Genomic DNA, 12188 nt, shown 5'->3' with positions numbered 1-12188 from the left:
TTGCAGGAATCAGAGCATTTCATTCTAGGTCAGGGAAAAGAGATAATACACAGTTACATTACAATAACACATGATTTCTTAGGCAGGAACTTCCAACCTTGAGGTCCCTCCAACTTGTTAAAAAGCTAAGTTAGCAGACAAATCCCAATTGGTTTCCGCCACTTATCCCCTAATTTATATGTGCTTCATAACAAAAGGGAAGAAAGAGAACAAAAAAGACATCAACAGCGACAAAAAAAAAAAAAAAACATGCAGAGGTAACAACTGAGGTTGTTAGTCATGATGGTTAATGTTCATTCTTCACGCGAGCTTTTAAGATTCCAGGTTTAGGAGGAGAAGTTATCATTTTACCCATGGAACTGGACATCGAACCCTGCGAAGTGTGATGCTGATACATTCCACTCATGCTGGAGCAGTCACCTCCATTAGAACTAGGTTCTGGAGCACCATCATGTTGCCCTCTTTCACACAATCCCATTGCTTTAAGCACGTATGAGTCGTCATGCAGCTCAAAGGGAGTACTACATTTTGAAATTATAAACAACCAAGTCAGTAAATCAGAGAATGTTGGACAAGTCTTGAAATTGTTAAAACTGTCCAAGACCAAACATCAATATATTAAATAGTACATTTCAACTTTCTGCATTTTGGTGAGATAATTATCACATTTCAATTTTGTTTATCGGGAAAGTAACTCATCAGGTTCACTAGCATGGTTTACCTGGTGCCCCAGTGTATGCCATTAATCTTCTAAATTCTCTTTATTCTTGATGCAAATGTCAAAACTGGGTGAAGTGGTTGCCAACTGATGAAGATAAGCAGGTATTTTATTTGTTTACTTTCATGTCTACAAAGATACTTTTATTTGTTTCAACTTGGGTGTGGGTGTGTGTGTGTGTATATATATAAACCTGCTATAATATGTACCAGCTATAATATGCATTACGAGGCCGATAATGATTTTAACTGTTATAGGTGTATAGTTAACAAGCATATGCTCTTTTCAGTTACCATATGAAATGCAACGACCAGTGTATTTAGCCACCGAACATTAACCAAAAGTTCTGCATGTTAACACCAAGAAAATGACATCCAAAAAATTCTAAGAGATGAAACTTATATCAATTACCTGTTAAAATCAAAATGCACCAGTTGCATATCTTCTGAAATTTCCACCTCTACAGTGGCATGAGGACGAGTCTGTTTCCAGATGAGATATGTTAATTTCAAACCATAGTTGGCTCACTTTGTGCCTCAAATACATAAGTTATAAGTAGAACAAAATGTCGAGTACTTGTTAAATACTACATTCCCATGTTCACAATTTGGAGCTCTGCTCTAGTGCTCTAGAGGAGAAAGACCATTACCAAAAATGATGATAACATGCTAAGGTCCAATGATCAATGACAAAAACTTGAGTCCTAAAATACCATCTAAATCACAGTAAGAATGTGTTTAGGTTCATAAGTACTTCAACTAAATAAAAGCAATAAGTAGAAATTAGCAATCAAGCGCTCATGGAGATATGCTACTCAAACTTAAGTTTTCAGGCTTCAGTGCAATTCTGGAAATGCTTCAATGATCAGCTGTAACTTTAGTTCAATAAGAAGCAAAAACAAAACAAGAGAAGAATATATTTACCATGGCTCATTTCCTACTAGGGCCTTATACGCCATTGCATTAGCAACTTCATAAGAACAGGTAATGATTGCGAGTTTTTGTACCTGAACCAAGATAAAAGGTAAAGCAACGCCGCCTGATGGAATGTGTCCTGATCCATACAACTGCTCATTCCGTTGGACCAAGTTTTGGAGACCTATAAACTGGTAGAAAAAAAATATTAAAATGAAAAACTCACTTAAGAAATAAAAATCAAGTTAAACATATTTAAGTGAAAGGTACACCATTGCTACAAAAGATACCTTAGTGCAATTATGATCGATTTTCAAACTTACACACAACTCTAACCAAGCAGGAGGAATCTTTCCACCTAAAGGTTCTACCAACCTATGATAAAGTGACAATTATCAAGGCAGGTAGATGGTTCAAATCAACCAAGTGTCATTCTCAGACTATATGCTCAAAGGTTTATCATGGATGCAAATGGAAAAGCTTTGAAACTGTGGAAGTACCCTTTCTTATGCTTTGCTACTCTATACATAAGTGGAGAGCTAACACACACACTGTCTCTCTTCCTATTTACCTTGCGTAACAACATAGCTGTTGGGAAAGGGGGTCAAAGGATGTGGCAGTTGCCATCTTTCAGTAATCTGCTCTAGTGGATTTTAGACTTTCAGTTCATCTGGTGATTGAGCTGCAAGGACATTTTCAATTTTTTTTCAATCTAAACATTCTGTTTATTAGTCCATTTCTTGTGTTCTTGTCCAAATAATAATAGTTTTGTCATAAGTGAACCGATAAAGTTTTACTCGATGAAGTAAATTCAGGTTGTCACACATTCGGCTTCTTGCAGATTGCCTTACTGAACTACTGGTTTGGAAAGAAAGCAACGATGGTAGATAGAAGCTACATATCAGCTATTTGTACCCTCTTTTTAAAAAAAGAAAAGAAAAAAAACTCAATATAAAGTCCTTGGTACTTGCTAAAAATTATCAATTTCACCATCATTCATCTGCTTTCAGCTCATCAGTAATTTCAGCTTTGGATGAACATGAGGTGTATTTATTTTGTTTTTAAACAACTTTTAAATAGACTCCTTTGGGTTACTTGGGACTTGGGAAAAATCAACAAACCCCACCACCCTTGGATGCTTTCTTGGATCAACTTAGATGCAAGTACAGAATGATAACCCAAAATGATGCATAATTTGAAATCTTAAGAAATAAAAGACTGATATCAGGTTGCATACATTGCCTAATACAAGTAAAAGAAACATACATTTATTAAAAAAAAAACACAATCTAGTTAAATGAAATGAAAATTAGATGCTAATTATTAACAGGTAATTTACTTGATCTTGCAATTCTTGCAAATACGCAGTTTTCTTCTCAATCCTGTTCTTCAACCCAGTACGTTCTGCCTGTGATGAATTGTGAAACTCATGTATTAGACGATTGGTGCCATTTAATAACACTGCATCTTATTCTATCATTAAGACAGAGAAAATTATAGGGTGGATGCAAACCTTCAACTCTTCAATATCATTAAGACTAGTCCGAGGTAAACCTTTCCATTGTATCTCTTTTTTATCTTTAGATATAATATCCATTGCCATGAGAACATTCAGTGCATCATATACCCTACGTCGTATGTTCTTCTCGTCATACTGTTGCTGAATTCACATATTAGATAATGCTTAATAAGTTAAAAAAGACTAGAGAATGTAGTCGCAGAATCTTCCACAGGCTAATCAATTTGTTATTTACCTGATCTTGAGAGCCTGGATTATTGTTGGGATCTGTAAATTCAGTTACAAGTTCATCTGCAACCTGAAAAGAAAAAGATATGAGGTCTGAAGTATAAAATTCTAACAAATATCCACTGACTTTCAACAAGACCTTCCTCAGTTTAAGTAACAAACCCCAATAAGTGTTATTTCAGAATATGACTGTCAAAACAACCACTTATGGCCTATAGCAGCAGCTTTTCGGTCGACTCTCTTTACAAGTTACACATAAAAAAATTGACCATCACACTGCAACAGGGCCACGATTCTACAGAAACATTTGCTTGGGACCGACATACGCTACTCTCACGACCAGATGTCACAACAAATATATCAGAATCAATATACAACGGTTCAATCTTATTCTTTTTTCACATTGATATAAACAACTACGTCTCTAGAGAAGTCATAATTTATTGTTTATCACAATCATATATGAAGATAGATCATGATGATTGGATCATCGGACAGGATGACAAAGCTCATTGGTTTCTCAGATATGGGTTATAATCTAGCTCTTAATAAATAAGCTCTACTGCCTTAGATCATCTAGTATAATATAATATACAATTGCTGGTTTCATTACATAGAACTGACTTATATGCTTCATATGCACTATTTTATGAGTGATATCCTGAAAAGAAAATTTGAGAATTACAAAGGTGTCAAGGGAAGACAGTCAGCAAGAAAATTGATCCTTAACTGAGTATCCACATGAACTATTTCTTAGAAAAAAAATTGATGGCAGAGGACACAATCACTCAAAATAAACCAACTACATGCTCATTAAGTACCTTAACAGTGACATGTAGCATCATATTTTTTGAGTAATCATAGTAGATGTATTTTCCAACAAAATATAATTCCATAAATTTTATTAAATCATGGAGAACAAAGAATTCTGAGTAATCAAATTACAATGATAGAAAGAAGGTTGAAGAATAAACACAACTGCAACGAAGATCAATGTTTACTAATCCGATCAAAGGCTAATGCAGGAGCATACAGGTTGGTACCAATAGGTATCTCACTTATTATTTTTTGCTAATAATACTGAAATATATGGATCAATATGACAACCTATACATAGATACGATACTAGTTTGACAAATTACCATATCTAATATCAGCTTGAGATTTAAATCCTGGATTCAAATCACCTACTTGAAGAACAAAAAACAAAAATATGAACAGAAAGTCAAAAATCCATAGAAACATAGTCAAACCCAAAAAAAGGTCCCAGAAAACCTAACCTCATTATAAGTGGTTCTCCCCTTGCTTTCCACCTTCTCGCAGACTAAGCAGATTAGACATGACACAAAAACAAAGAGCAACATTTTCAATAAGTTTGAAAGAAAAAATACCATAATATCTATTGGAAGATTAAAATTCAGTGCATTAGCACACATATACTCATTACAAATTATTTTAAAGAGTTTCATGAAGTACCTGATTAAATATCATAGAATCATCTTCTTATAATTAACTTAGGGAAATGAAGTAGGTGTTGTATACATAGGGTAAGGAGTTCCATTAACCTTTCATGCTGAACTGCCGCAGTCCCCTACCACTTTTATCACCTCCAACTGCTCGTACACCCCTCTTTTTCTTTTTACCACTGCTTGAACCATAATACTATCACTCATTGGAAATTACAAGAAAACAATTAATCTTATGAAAATTCTATGCTAATAGCATCATCAATTAGATAAAAAAAAAAAAAAATCAAATACACCTGTGGATGGAATATCTGACTATGTTATAGCTATTGTGAATTCATGAAGACATTACTCTTGTATTCTATCTAACGACATCTGTTAAGCATATACATGCAGTCATGGACATGAAATACAAACACAATACTGTATGACACACCAATATGGCAAATTTTACAAATGTAAGGCATCACATGGAAGAAAAACAGCAACTAATACACCAAAAAAAAAAAAAAACAAGTATGCTCTTAACTATCTAACACATGTTGGGAAGTGTTTGACTAGTGTCAGCGCCGAACTTGAACATGACATGGAGACAACACACATTTTGAAGTGTCCAGGCTTCATATAATAACATCATATTTTCATAAAAGACACGGGTAAAATGAAAAGGAAAATTGGCTAAAGCGTATAGATAAGGAAAGACACAAATATAAATAACAGACCTTGGGGCTCTCTCTTTTGACACTCCCATTTCTCCTTCATAAGACTTTGTTTATTTGTTGTGTCTCAATACATTCTCCAGAAGGTTAATATTTTGTTTGTACCATTGAAAATATTGGAATATACTTGGGCTATGAAACCCTTCGAGCTGTGTTTATTTTCCCCAGAAAAATCATTGCAAGACTAGAAATTGTAAGATAGAGATTATTTTTCTTAGAAGTTAACTTCTATGGTTCTAGAAGCATTCTAGAGCTCTTCTTAGTAATCTCACATATGATGCCTCCCATATCATTTGGGTTCAAGTCTATCATTCCTCTTAGCCATAATTCATTGGAGTTCAAAATTGAGTCTCAACCAGTGTCACCGCCATTGCCACCAATATAATTACAATCAACACTTCCATTGCCAACTTTTTTCTCTGCAAGTCTTGACACTGACTGTAGCACCACCATGTACGTCACGATGGGTTTAAGTTCAGGAGTGACAAGGGACAAGATGTTTTTCGACATGATGCTAACAGTTGAGATGTGTTTGTGGTGGGGATATCAGGGTATTTAAGGAAATAGTAGTGAGTGCAAGGGCAAAAGAACAGATTCCAGATTGAGTAGTAATTTACTGGTTCAGAAAGACAGTTTACAAAGATCTAAATATGAGTTATCATGGAAAGAAGAACTTAATCTGCATCAAGAGTCTAGTTATAGGGGTTTTAGCATCAAAATCCTAAATGATGATTCCAGTACCAGATGAATCCATCCATCAATATCAGATAATATAGTAATTCGGAAAAGAAACTAAATGCTCAGACAAATGAGAATTTCACATAAATTTGTTTTCCATAAGTATCAAAAGAGTGATGCTTCTTTTCCGGATGCAAAATTCAGAATACGGGTATCCAAAACAAAATTTGGTGTTTCCGTGCGATCCAGATGAACAATCTTATGTATATTTCACAATTTTACACCCCAATTTAGTCCCAACCAAAAAACCCCAGACAATGCAGGGTCACCCACACACTCACAAGGGACGGCCCGTGATCTCATATTCTTCCACCCCACATGTCCAACAAAATTTCCCGTCAGCACAAGCAATTGGAAGAAAGAGCAACAAATTAAAGGCGAAATCAACGGCTCACCTGACGGCCCCTTCGGGCGTCCCCTCGTCCTCCCCCTGGATATCGAGATGGTTCAGCCTAACCAGGGTGTTTTCGCTGGCAGGCGTCCTCGCCGCAGGATCGCTCCGACTGGATGGAGACCCAGCGCTGCCGCTGGTGGAGGCCGAGTGGCCGCCGGAGAAGGCCGGTGTGCCCAGGGAGGAGCGACTGCCACTGGCGACCTTGGGGAAGCTCGCCGTGCTCTTGCTCCCCTCGTCCATCACTGCAATCGCGAGCGAGCAGGAGATCGTCGGAGGTGTGATCTTGGAACGGATCGAGTGAGTGGGAGAAACCCTAACAGAGAGAGAGGGGAGGAGAAAGAAAAAGATACGCCTGGTTGGGCATGCGCGGGTTGAGGCTGTTTACGAAAGGCCGTGTTGGACAACGTTCACCGAAGGTGACGCTACCGAAAACGTGTCTTGTCATTTGTTGACAGACACGTGGTGGAAATAAAAAATGAAGCGGTGTTTCAGTTCTGACACCGAAACGGACGGCCAAGATCCTATAACCGTCGCTAATAAAGGATAGGATCAGTGAGTCGTTAAGATAAGCGTGTTTTGATAGATGGTACGCAACAGCGGACAGCTTCTTGTAGTTTCATCCAACAAGACTGGCCCGTATGGGAAGTGAGCCCGAAAATGTTGCCAATTTGGGACTGACATGCCGTGATTTTGATGCCTTTTTTACCTATATATATATATATATATATATATATATATACACACACACCATAATGATATCAATTATTAGTGGGTGGAGAGATATCTAACTGTTGTACAATTTTTGGAGAAGAATATTTATGTGCTACAGCTTCTTTTTTTTTGTAAAATATAAATCAATTATTGTATATGTAGGAACAAAAAGTTAGTAGGTCGATTACAACCCCATATTTTGGTATCACGAGTAGTATAAATTACATCTCTTTAAACTATGCCCATGTAATCTTGGATCCTCGCATGATTAACCACAACCAATTTAAAGGGCGGCATTCGAATGTTAAAAACTACAATAAAATTATATATATATATATATATATATATATACACACGCACACAAAGTTGCGGAAAGACCGTCAATCCTTCATACATTGGGAAAGAACAAGGTAGTGGACAATATACTAGATGTGAAGACTTTGCATCAGTAACCACAGAGAAGATTGCTCGTGTACATGTAAAAATTGGTGGTTAAGTTAGAAACAGAGACAGAAACAATGTGGCAGGAAAAAATATTACATGACATCTCTAGCAAGCCGTAATGGCTCGTCAATTGAATGAACAAAATCAATGTTTGGTTTCTTTAGGGGGTGACAGTCTGCATCTTCCTCATCACTTTCATCTGAGGATGACCAAGCGAACAAATCTGACTCATCATCTGAAAACATAATGTTATTAAGTAAGAAATTGATAGTTAATTATACAACATGGCAAAATGAAAGCTAATCTCAAGTTGATCGCAACACACCATGTAAAACATAAAAACTTCCAAGTGCATTGCTTTAGTTGGTCTGTCAGGGTAAAAGTTTTACTCCACTCACTTTTTTGCACAATGAATTTACATTAAACACACACTTCGTTAAAACAATCTGCAGATCTGAAATTCTACTTTGTTGGGAAACCTTATGGTTCTTAGTCTTCAGTGTATAACTCAATGCTTCATGAAGTGGGAGAAAACGGATGAACCCAGTTCTCAAATATGTCTGCTATTCCGAAGTGTTATCACAGAAAACAAACATGCAATTGTTTGTAGGTCAGAGCGAAGTGTTTTTGCACATGAGAACGTTTTACAATCATGGGACAACAGGCATGGCCAAATAAGAAAGTTGAAACTTCTAGTTCTTTGATTTTTAATAAATACCATACTGTATGCTAAATAATATGAAAGAATCCAAACTTTGCAAAATATAAAAATGTTGACTTTTATGTGTCAAAATCTTCAGCAGTTTGAAATATCATACCAAGAAAATGGACCTTCATTGAATGCACTGAGACATATAAGCAATTTTACATAATGATGCCATTCTAACCAAAACTAAGGTAGCACCAGTAGAGAATAGCAAGGAGAAATCATGTAAATGAAGAGTTAATCCTGAAAATTTAAATATTGCACCAAGTAATGAATAAATCTAGTAAGGACCACAAGGGGAAGAAGACATTGAGAAGCAATAGAAAAAAGACAGATGTCTATAGATTTTATCAATGCAGTTAATGCTCAGTGGAGCCGATCGATGAACTTAAACCTATGTAGATAAAAGACTAACTACTATGTTATGATTTTAACATTCAACTATTTTTGTTGCTATTCTTGTGTTTTGATACTACCATACTGTCAGACTGGTCCAAACGACTTGCTGCTTATTGCATGAGCGGTTGCAACAGCAGGAAAACCAAACTACAAAATAGGCCACTCACCAGAACAAGCTGGATGAGTTGGTAACTGTCCGACCGTTGAAACCCGAATGTTGCCTGGGAGAATACAGTTGCAGAATGATCCTGAAATTTCCCAATCTCCATATGAGTTAATACCTTCTATTTGGTGGTAACAGAGCATGTTTCAAATAAGATACTGACCTAATCGGGCAAGTCTATTCACCCATCCTGGAATTGGCTTTCCTGTCAAACGCATGCAGACTTCATCTGTAAAATGATTGCAGTTCTTGATGATCAAATGATAGGTGTCACCATGATATTTCCCAGCAAGGTCTTCAATAAATAAGCGGAATTCTGAACGAGACATATCAGTGGTACCCAGCCACACAGAGCGTCTAAAGATAAAACCGGGACAGCTTTTCGGTTCCACCTCAAATACTCCACTAGTTGGATACTCATGTGCTCCAAATCCATACTCCATGCCATGAACTAGAAGCAAAAGTATACTTAACTTTCGTAAATTACAGTAGAGAAAGCTATGGTGAAAATGGAGCAAGATGAAGTCAATATGCCATTAGATCATTGTCAAACAGGACTTATGGGATAAAATAAATGAAAACTTCATTTCTGTGGAATTTCCATTGACCAAGAAAAACTCAAAACTATGGCACTCCCAATGGCTTACCTTCCACTTGCTCTAACCACCATAATGATTAATTCACACATTTAAGATCTTGTAGGTTTGTTCGATATATTAAATGCATTTCTGTCCATAAAAAACTGTATACCATGACTCCACAGTCTCACTAGACACCATTGTGGAACCAGTCAGTTTGCCATTTTCATCATGAGAGATAAAAGAGAATGAAGAAACAGAACATATTGACACTGCAGTGATTGCACCAAGATCCATAAGTACAAACTTACTGTGTTAGAGTTACAAAAAGACTAAAAAACATCACACAAAATTACAGTGGACTTGAAAGAAATTACCATGGGTGTCCGGCACAAAAGAGCCATTGATGAACCAACTTGAGTAGAAAGATCAGTTGTCCAAGGAAATGAAGGCCCATTTTCTCATTGGGAATATAAGGTTAATGGAATTGAAAACTTATGTAGCATCTGCTACCTTAACAAGTTTATGCTTGCTAACTACTTAGAAGATGTGATGTGCATTTGCTTGCATTAAAATTTACCTTAGGCTCATAAAGCAGAAGAGCTATAACTAAATCTAACTAATCCAAAGCTTATCATATGGTTGAGGCATTTGATTGTGATTAGAAAAATCACAAATTATGTTCCTTCTAGGAAATTCTTTAGCCCAAAGAAATAAGGCAACTTTGTGAAGCATCTCTGTTTCTTAAAGCTTCATTGAACCATTTTTTCACCAAGTAATAATGTAATATTTTATTAGGCTAATTACATATTTCCTCTTATAGTTGTCTCCTTATAGCATCAAAGTCCCTCGACTTATAAATATCATATATGGACCCCTACGGTTTCGAAATTACATACTCTAGGATTGTCATCAGTAAATAGAACAATACCTAAATTAAATATTCGCCTTCTCTGTTTCCCCAGATTCTCTATCTGATTTCTGCTTCCATCTCTCTCAACGCAGCCAATCCAACTTCGTGTAAAAGAAAAAAGCCATAGTTTGATTTGAAGCAAAGCAGAACCAATGACCTGCAAAGCAGAGCCGTCATCGTCCGTCGCAACCACCAGCCAACGGCTCACGAACTCATCCCTGCCGTGAGTCCGGACTCCCCAAGCCCCGATCGCCCGTCGAACTCCACGGCCAGGATCTCGGTCCAAGATCGCAGTCGGAGCTCAAATGCAGTGGCGGAGGACTCCATGTAGGAGCCTCGTAGCAAAATGAACTAAACTACAGAAGTGAAAAATGAACGATGTGGTGAAAAATGAACTAAACTCGTAGCAATTTCGAAAGGGGATCTAAAAGTGACTTCTAAAAGTCCAGAAACCCTAATCTTACGAGGAGATAACTACAGAAGCAAATATGTAATTAGCCCTATTTTATTTGTACGTCAATGTAGCAAAGTTCCAAAAATTCATAACCCAACTTAGTAGTAGGAAATATTTGTATAATTGCAAGTTGTAGAAGCGATCAACAGTGACAAGAAACAACGATTCTTTAAAGGATGAAGAGTCAACGAATTGATTTCCTAAAGTAAGCATCCCTAGTTAGAAACAAACAATAATAGCAGGAAATAGAAGATGAAAGAAATGAATCAAACGTGATCCCCATTCCTGAACTCTGACGAGATCTTGTGGGGAAGCTCGACGATAACGCACCTTCGATCCCAGAGTGGAAGACCCCGAGCCCAAACCAGTACAGGTATTTATTCACCGGCGTCAGATCATAAACATTCAAGTAGAGATGCGTCCTGCCGCTCCCGTCTTTGTCCCCATTGTTCACACTCTTCGTGAGGGAAGATCTCGATACCATGTTGACCCGATTAGACATAATAGAAGCAAACAGGCACTAGAAACCCTAATTCCACATCGAATCCCCAATCTCCGACGCCTCGATTCAGCCTCGGATTCAAGAACCGGGATCCCGGTACCACGAGATCGGATTGAGGCGAAATGACGGCAAGATTTAGATTCAGATTTCGCCCCCGGCCTTCTTCTCCGCGGAGAGGACAGCGTCGTTCTCGAGGGGGAGGAAAAAGGGAGAAGAGAGGCGAGGTTTCTCCCTTTCGAACCTTTCGATAATATACGTGGAGAAGAAAGCGGGGGGAAGGAAGACGGAGGCGGGGATTAGCTGGGTAAGGCTCCCCTGTCTGGAACATGGCACGGAACAGCCTTTGTTTCATCGGTCGCACGAGGCTGGTAGACACTTGGCTAAACATGAATGGGATTTCACGTAGTTTGATGCTTGGTGGATCGAGCGAATCCGACGACCCGGCAAGCAGGCGCGAATCCGTTTCTCACACGTCGACTTTCGTGCCGTGCTTGTTGACAGCTCCAGGTCGTGACTGCCAGCGTGGCGCAAGAGGGTTGTGGGACTCGGGTCGGTATCCGTAGAATCCGAAGCCACGACTCGAGTCGCGAAATACAGCCAGAGCTACATGTACATGTCATAT

The 12188-nt window shown here is 37.8% G+C and overlaps 2 protein-coding genes across 2 annotated transcripts; both read right to left on the bottom strand.

The window, feature by feature from the left end:
- On the bottom strand, positions 1-7085 carry LOC135635422 (transcription factor-like protein DPB). The gene is made up of 9 exons (XM_065146467.1): positions 6698-7085; positions 4945-5024; positions 4660-4703; positions 3387-3449; positions 3146-3292; positions 2972-3040; positions 1725-1823; positions 1130-1200; positions 1-521 (listed from the first exon to the last, which is right to left on the bottom strand). The coding sequence occupies exons 1-9, from the start codon at positions 6934-6936 to the stop codon at positions 287-289; spliced, it is 1047 nt and encodes a 348-aa protein (XP_065002539.1). The 5' UTR covers positions 6937-7085; the 3' UTR covers positions 1-286.
- Positions 7086-7852: 767 nt separating this feature from the next.
- On the bottom strand, positions 7853-11793 carry LOC103975510 (deSI-like protein At4g17486). The gene is made up of 4 exons (XM_009390529.3): positions 11395-11793; positions 9283-9570; positions 9124-9204; positions 7853-8086 (listed from the first exon to the last, which is right to left on the bottom strand). The coding sequence occupies exons 1-4, from the start codon at positions 11564-11566 to the stop codon at positions 7944-7946; spliced, it is 684 nt and encodes a 227-aa protein (XP_009388804.2). The 5' UTR covers positions 11567-11793; the 3' UTR covers positions 7853-7943.
- Positions 11794-12188: the final 395 nt, after the last annotated feature.

This window comes from Musa acuminata, chromosome BXJ3-4 (assembly GCF_036884655.1).
Source record: "Musa acuminata AAA Group cultivar baxijiao chromosome BXJ3-4, Cavendish_Baxijiao_AAA, whole genome shotgun sequence".
In the NCBI taxonomy this organism is placed as follows: domain Eukaryota; kingdom Viridiplantae; phylum Streptophyta; class Magnoliopsida; order Zingiberales; family Musaceae; genus Musa; species Musa acuminata.
This window is presented reverse-complemented; position numbering and strand designations above follow the sequence as displayed.

Bases quoted from the DNA above. Each gene is read 5' to 3' on its own strand.
- LOC103975510 (XM_009390529.3), bottom strand. From the start codon at position 11,566: ATGTCTAATCGGGTCAACATGGTATCGAGATCTTCCCTCACGAAGAGT. The intron at 9,571-11,394 runs GTGCGTTATCGT...TTTTGCTTCTAG, and splicing joins CTTCCACTCTGGGATCGAAG to TTCATGGCATGGAGTATGGA. The intron at 8,087-9,123 runs GTGAGTGGCCTA...TTATGTTTTCAG, and splicing joins AACTCATCCAGCTTGTTCTG to ATGATGAGTCAGATTTGTTC.
- LOC135635422 (XM_065146467.1), bottom strand. From the start codon at position 6,936: ATGGACGAGGGGAGCAAGAGCACGGCGAGCTTCCCCAAGGTCGCCAGT. The intron at 3,293-3,386 runs GTAAATAACAAA...ATGTGAATTCAG, and splicing joins ATCCAGGCTCTCAAGATCAG to CAACAGTATGACGAGAAGAA. The intron at 3,041-3,145 runs GTTTGCATCCAC...AATTCATCACAG, and splicing joins ATGATATTGAAGAGTTGAAG to GCAGAACGTACTGGGTTGAA.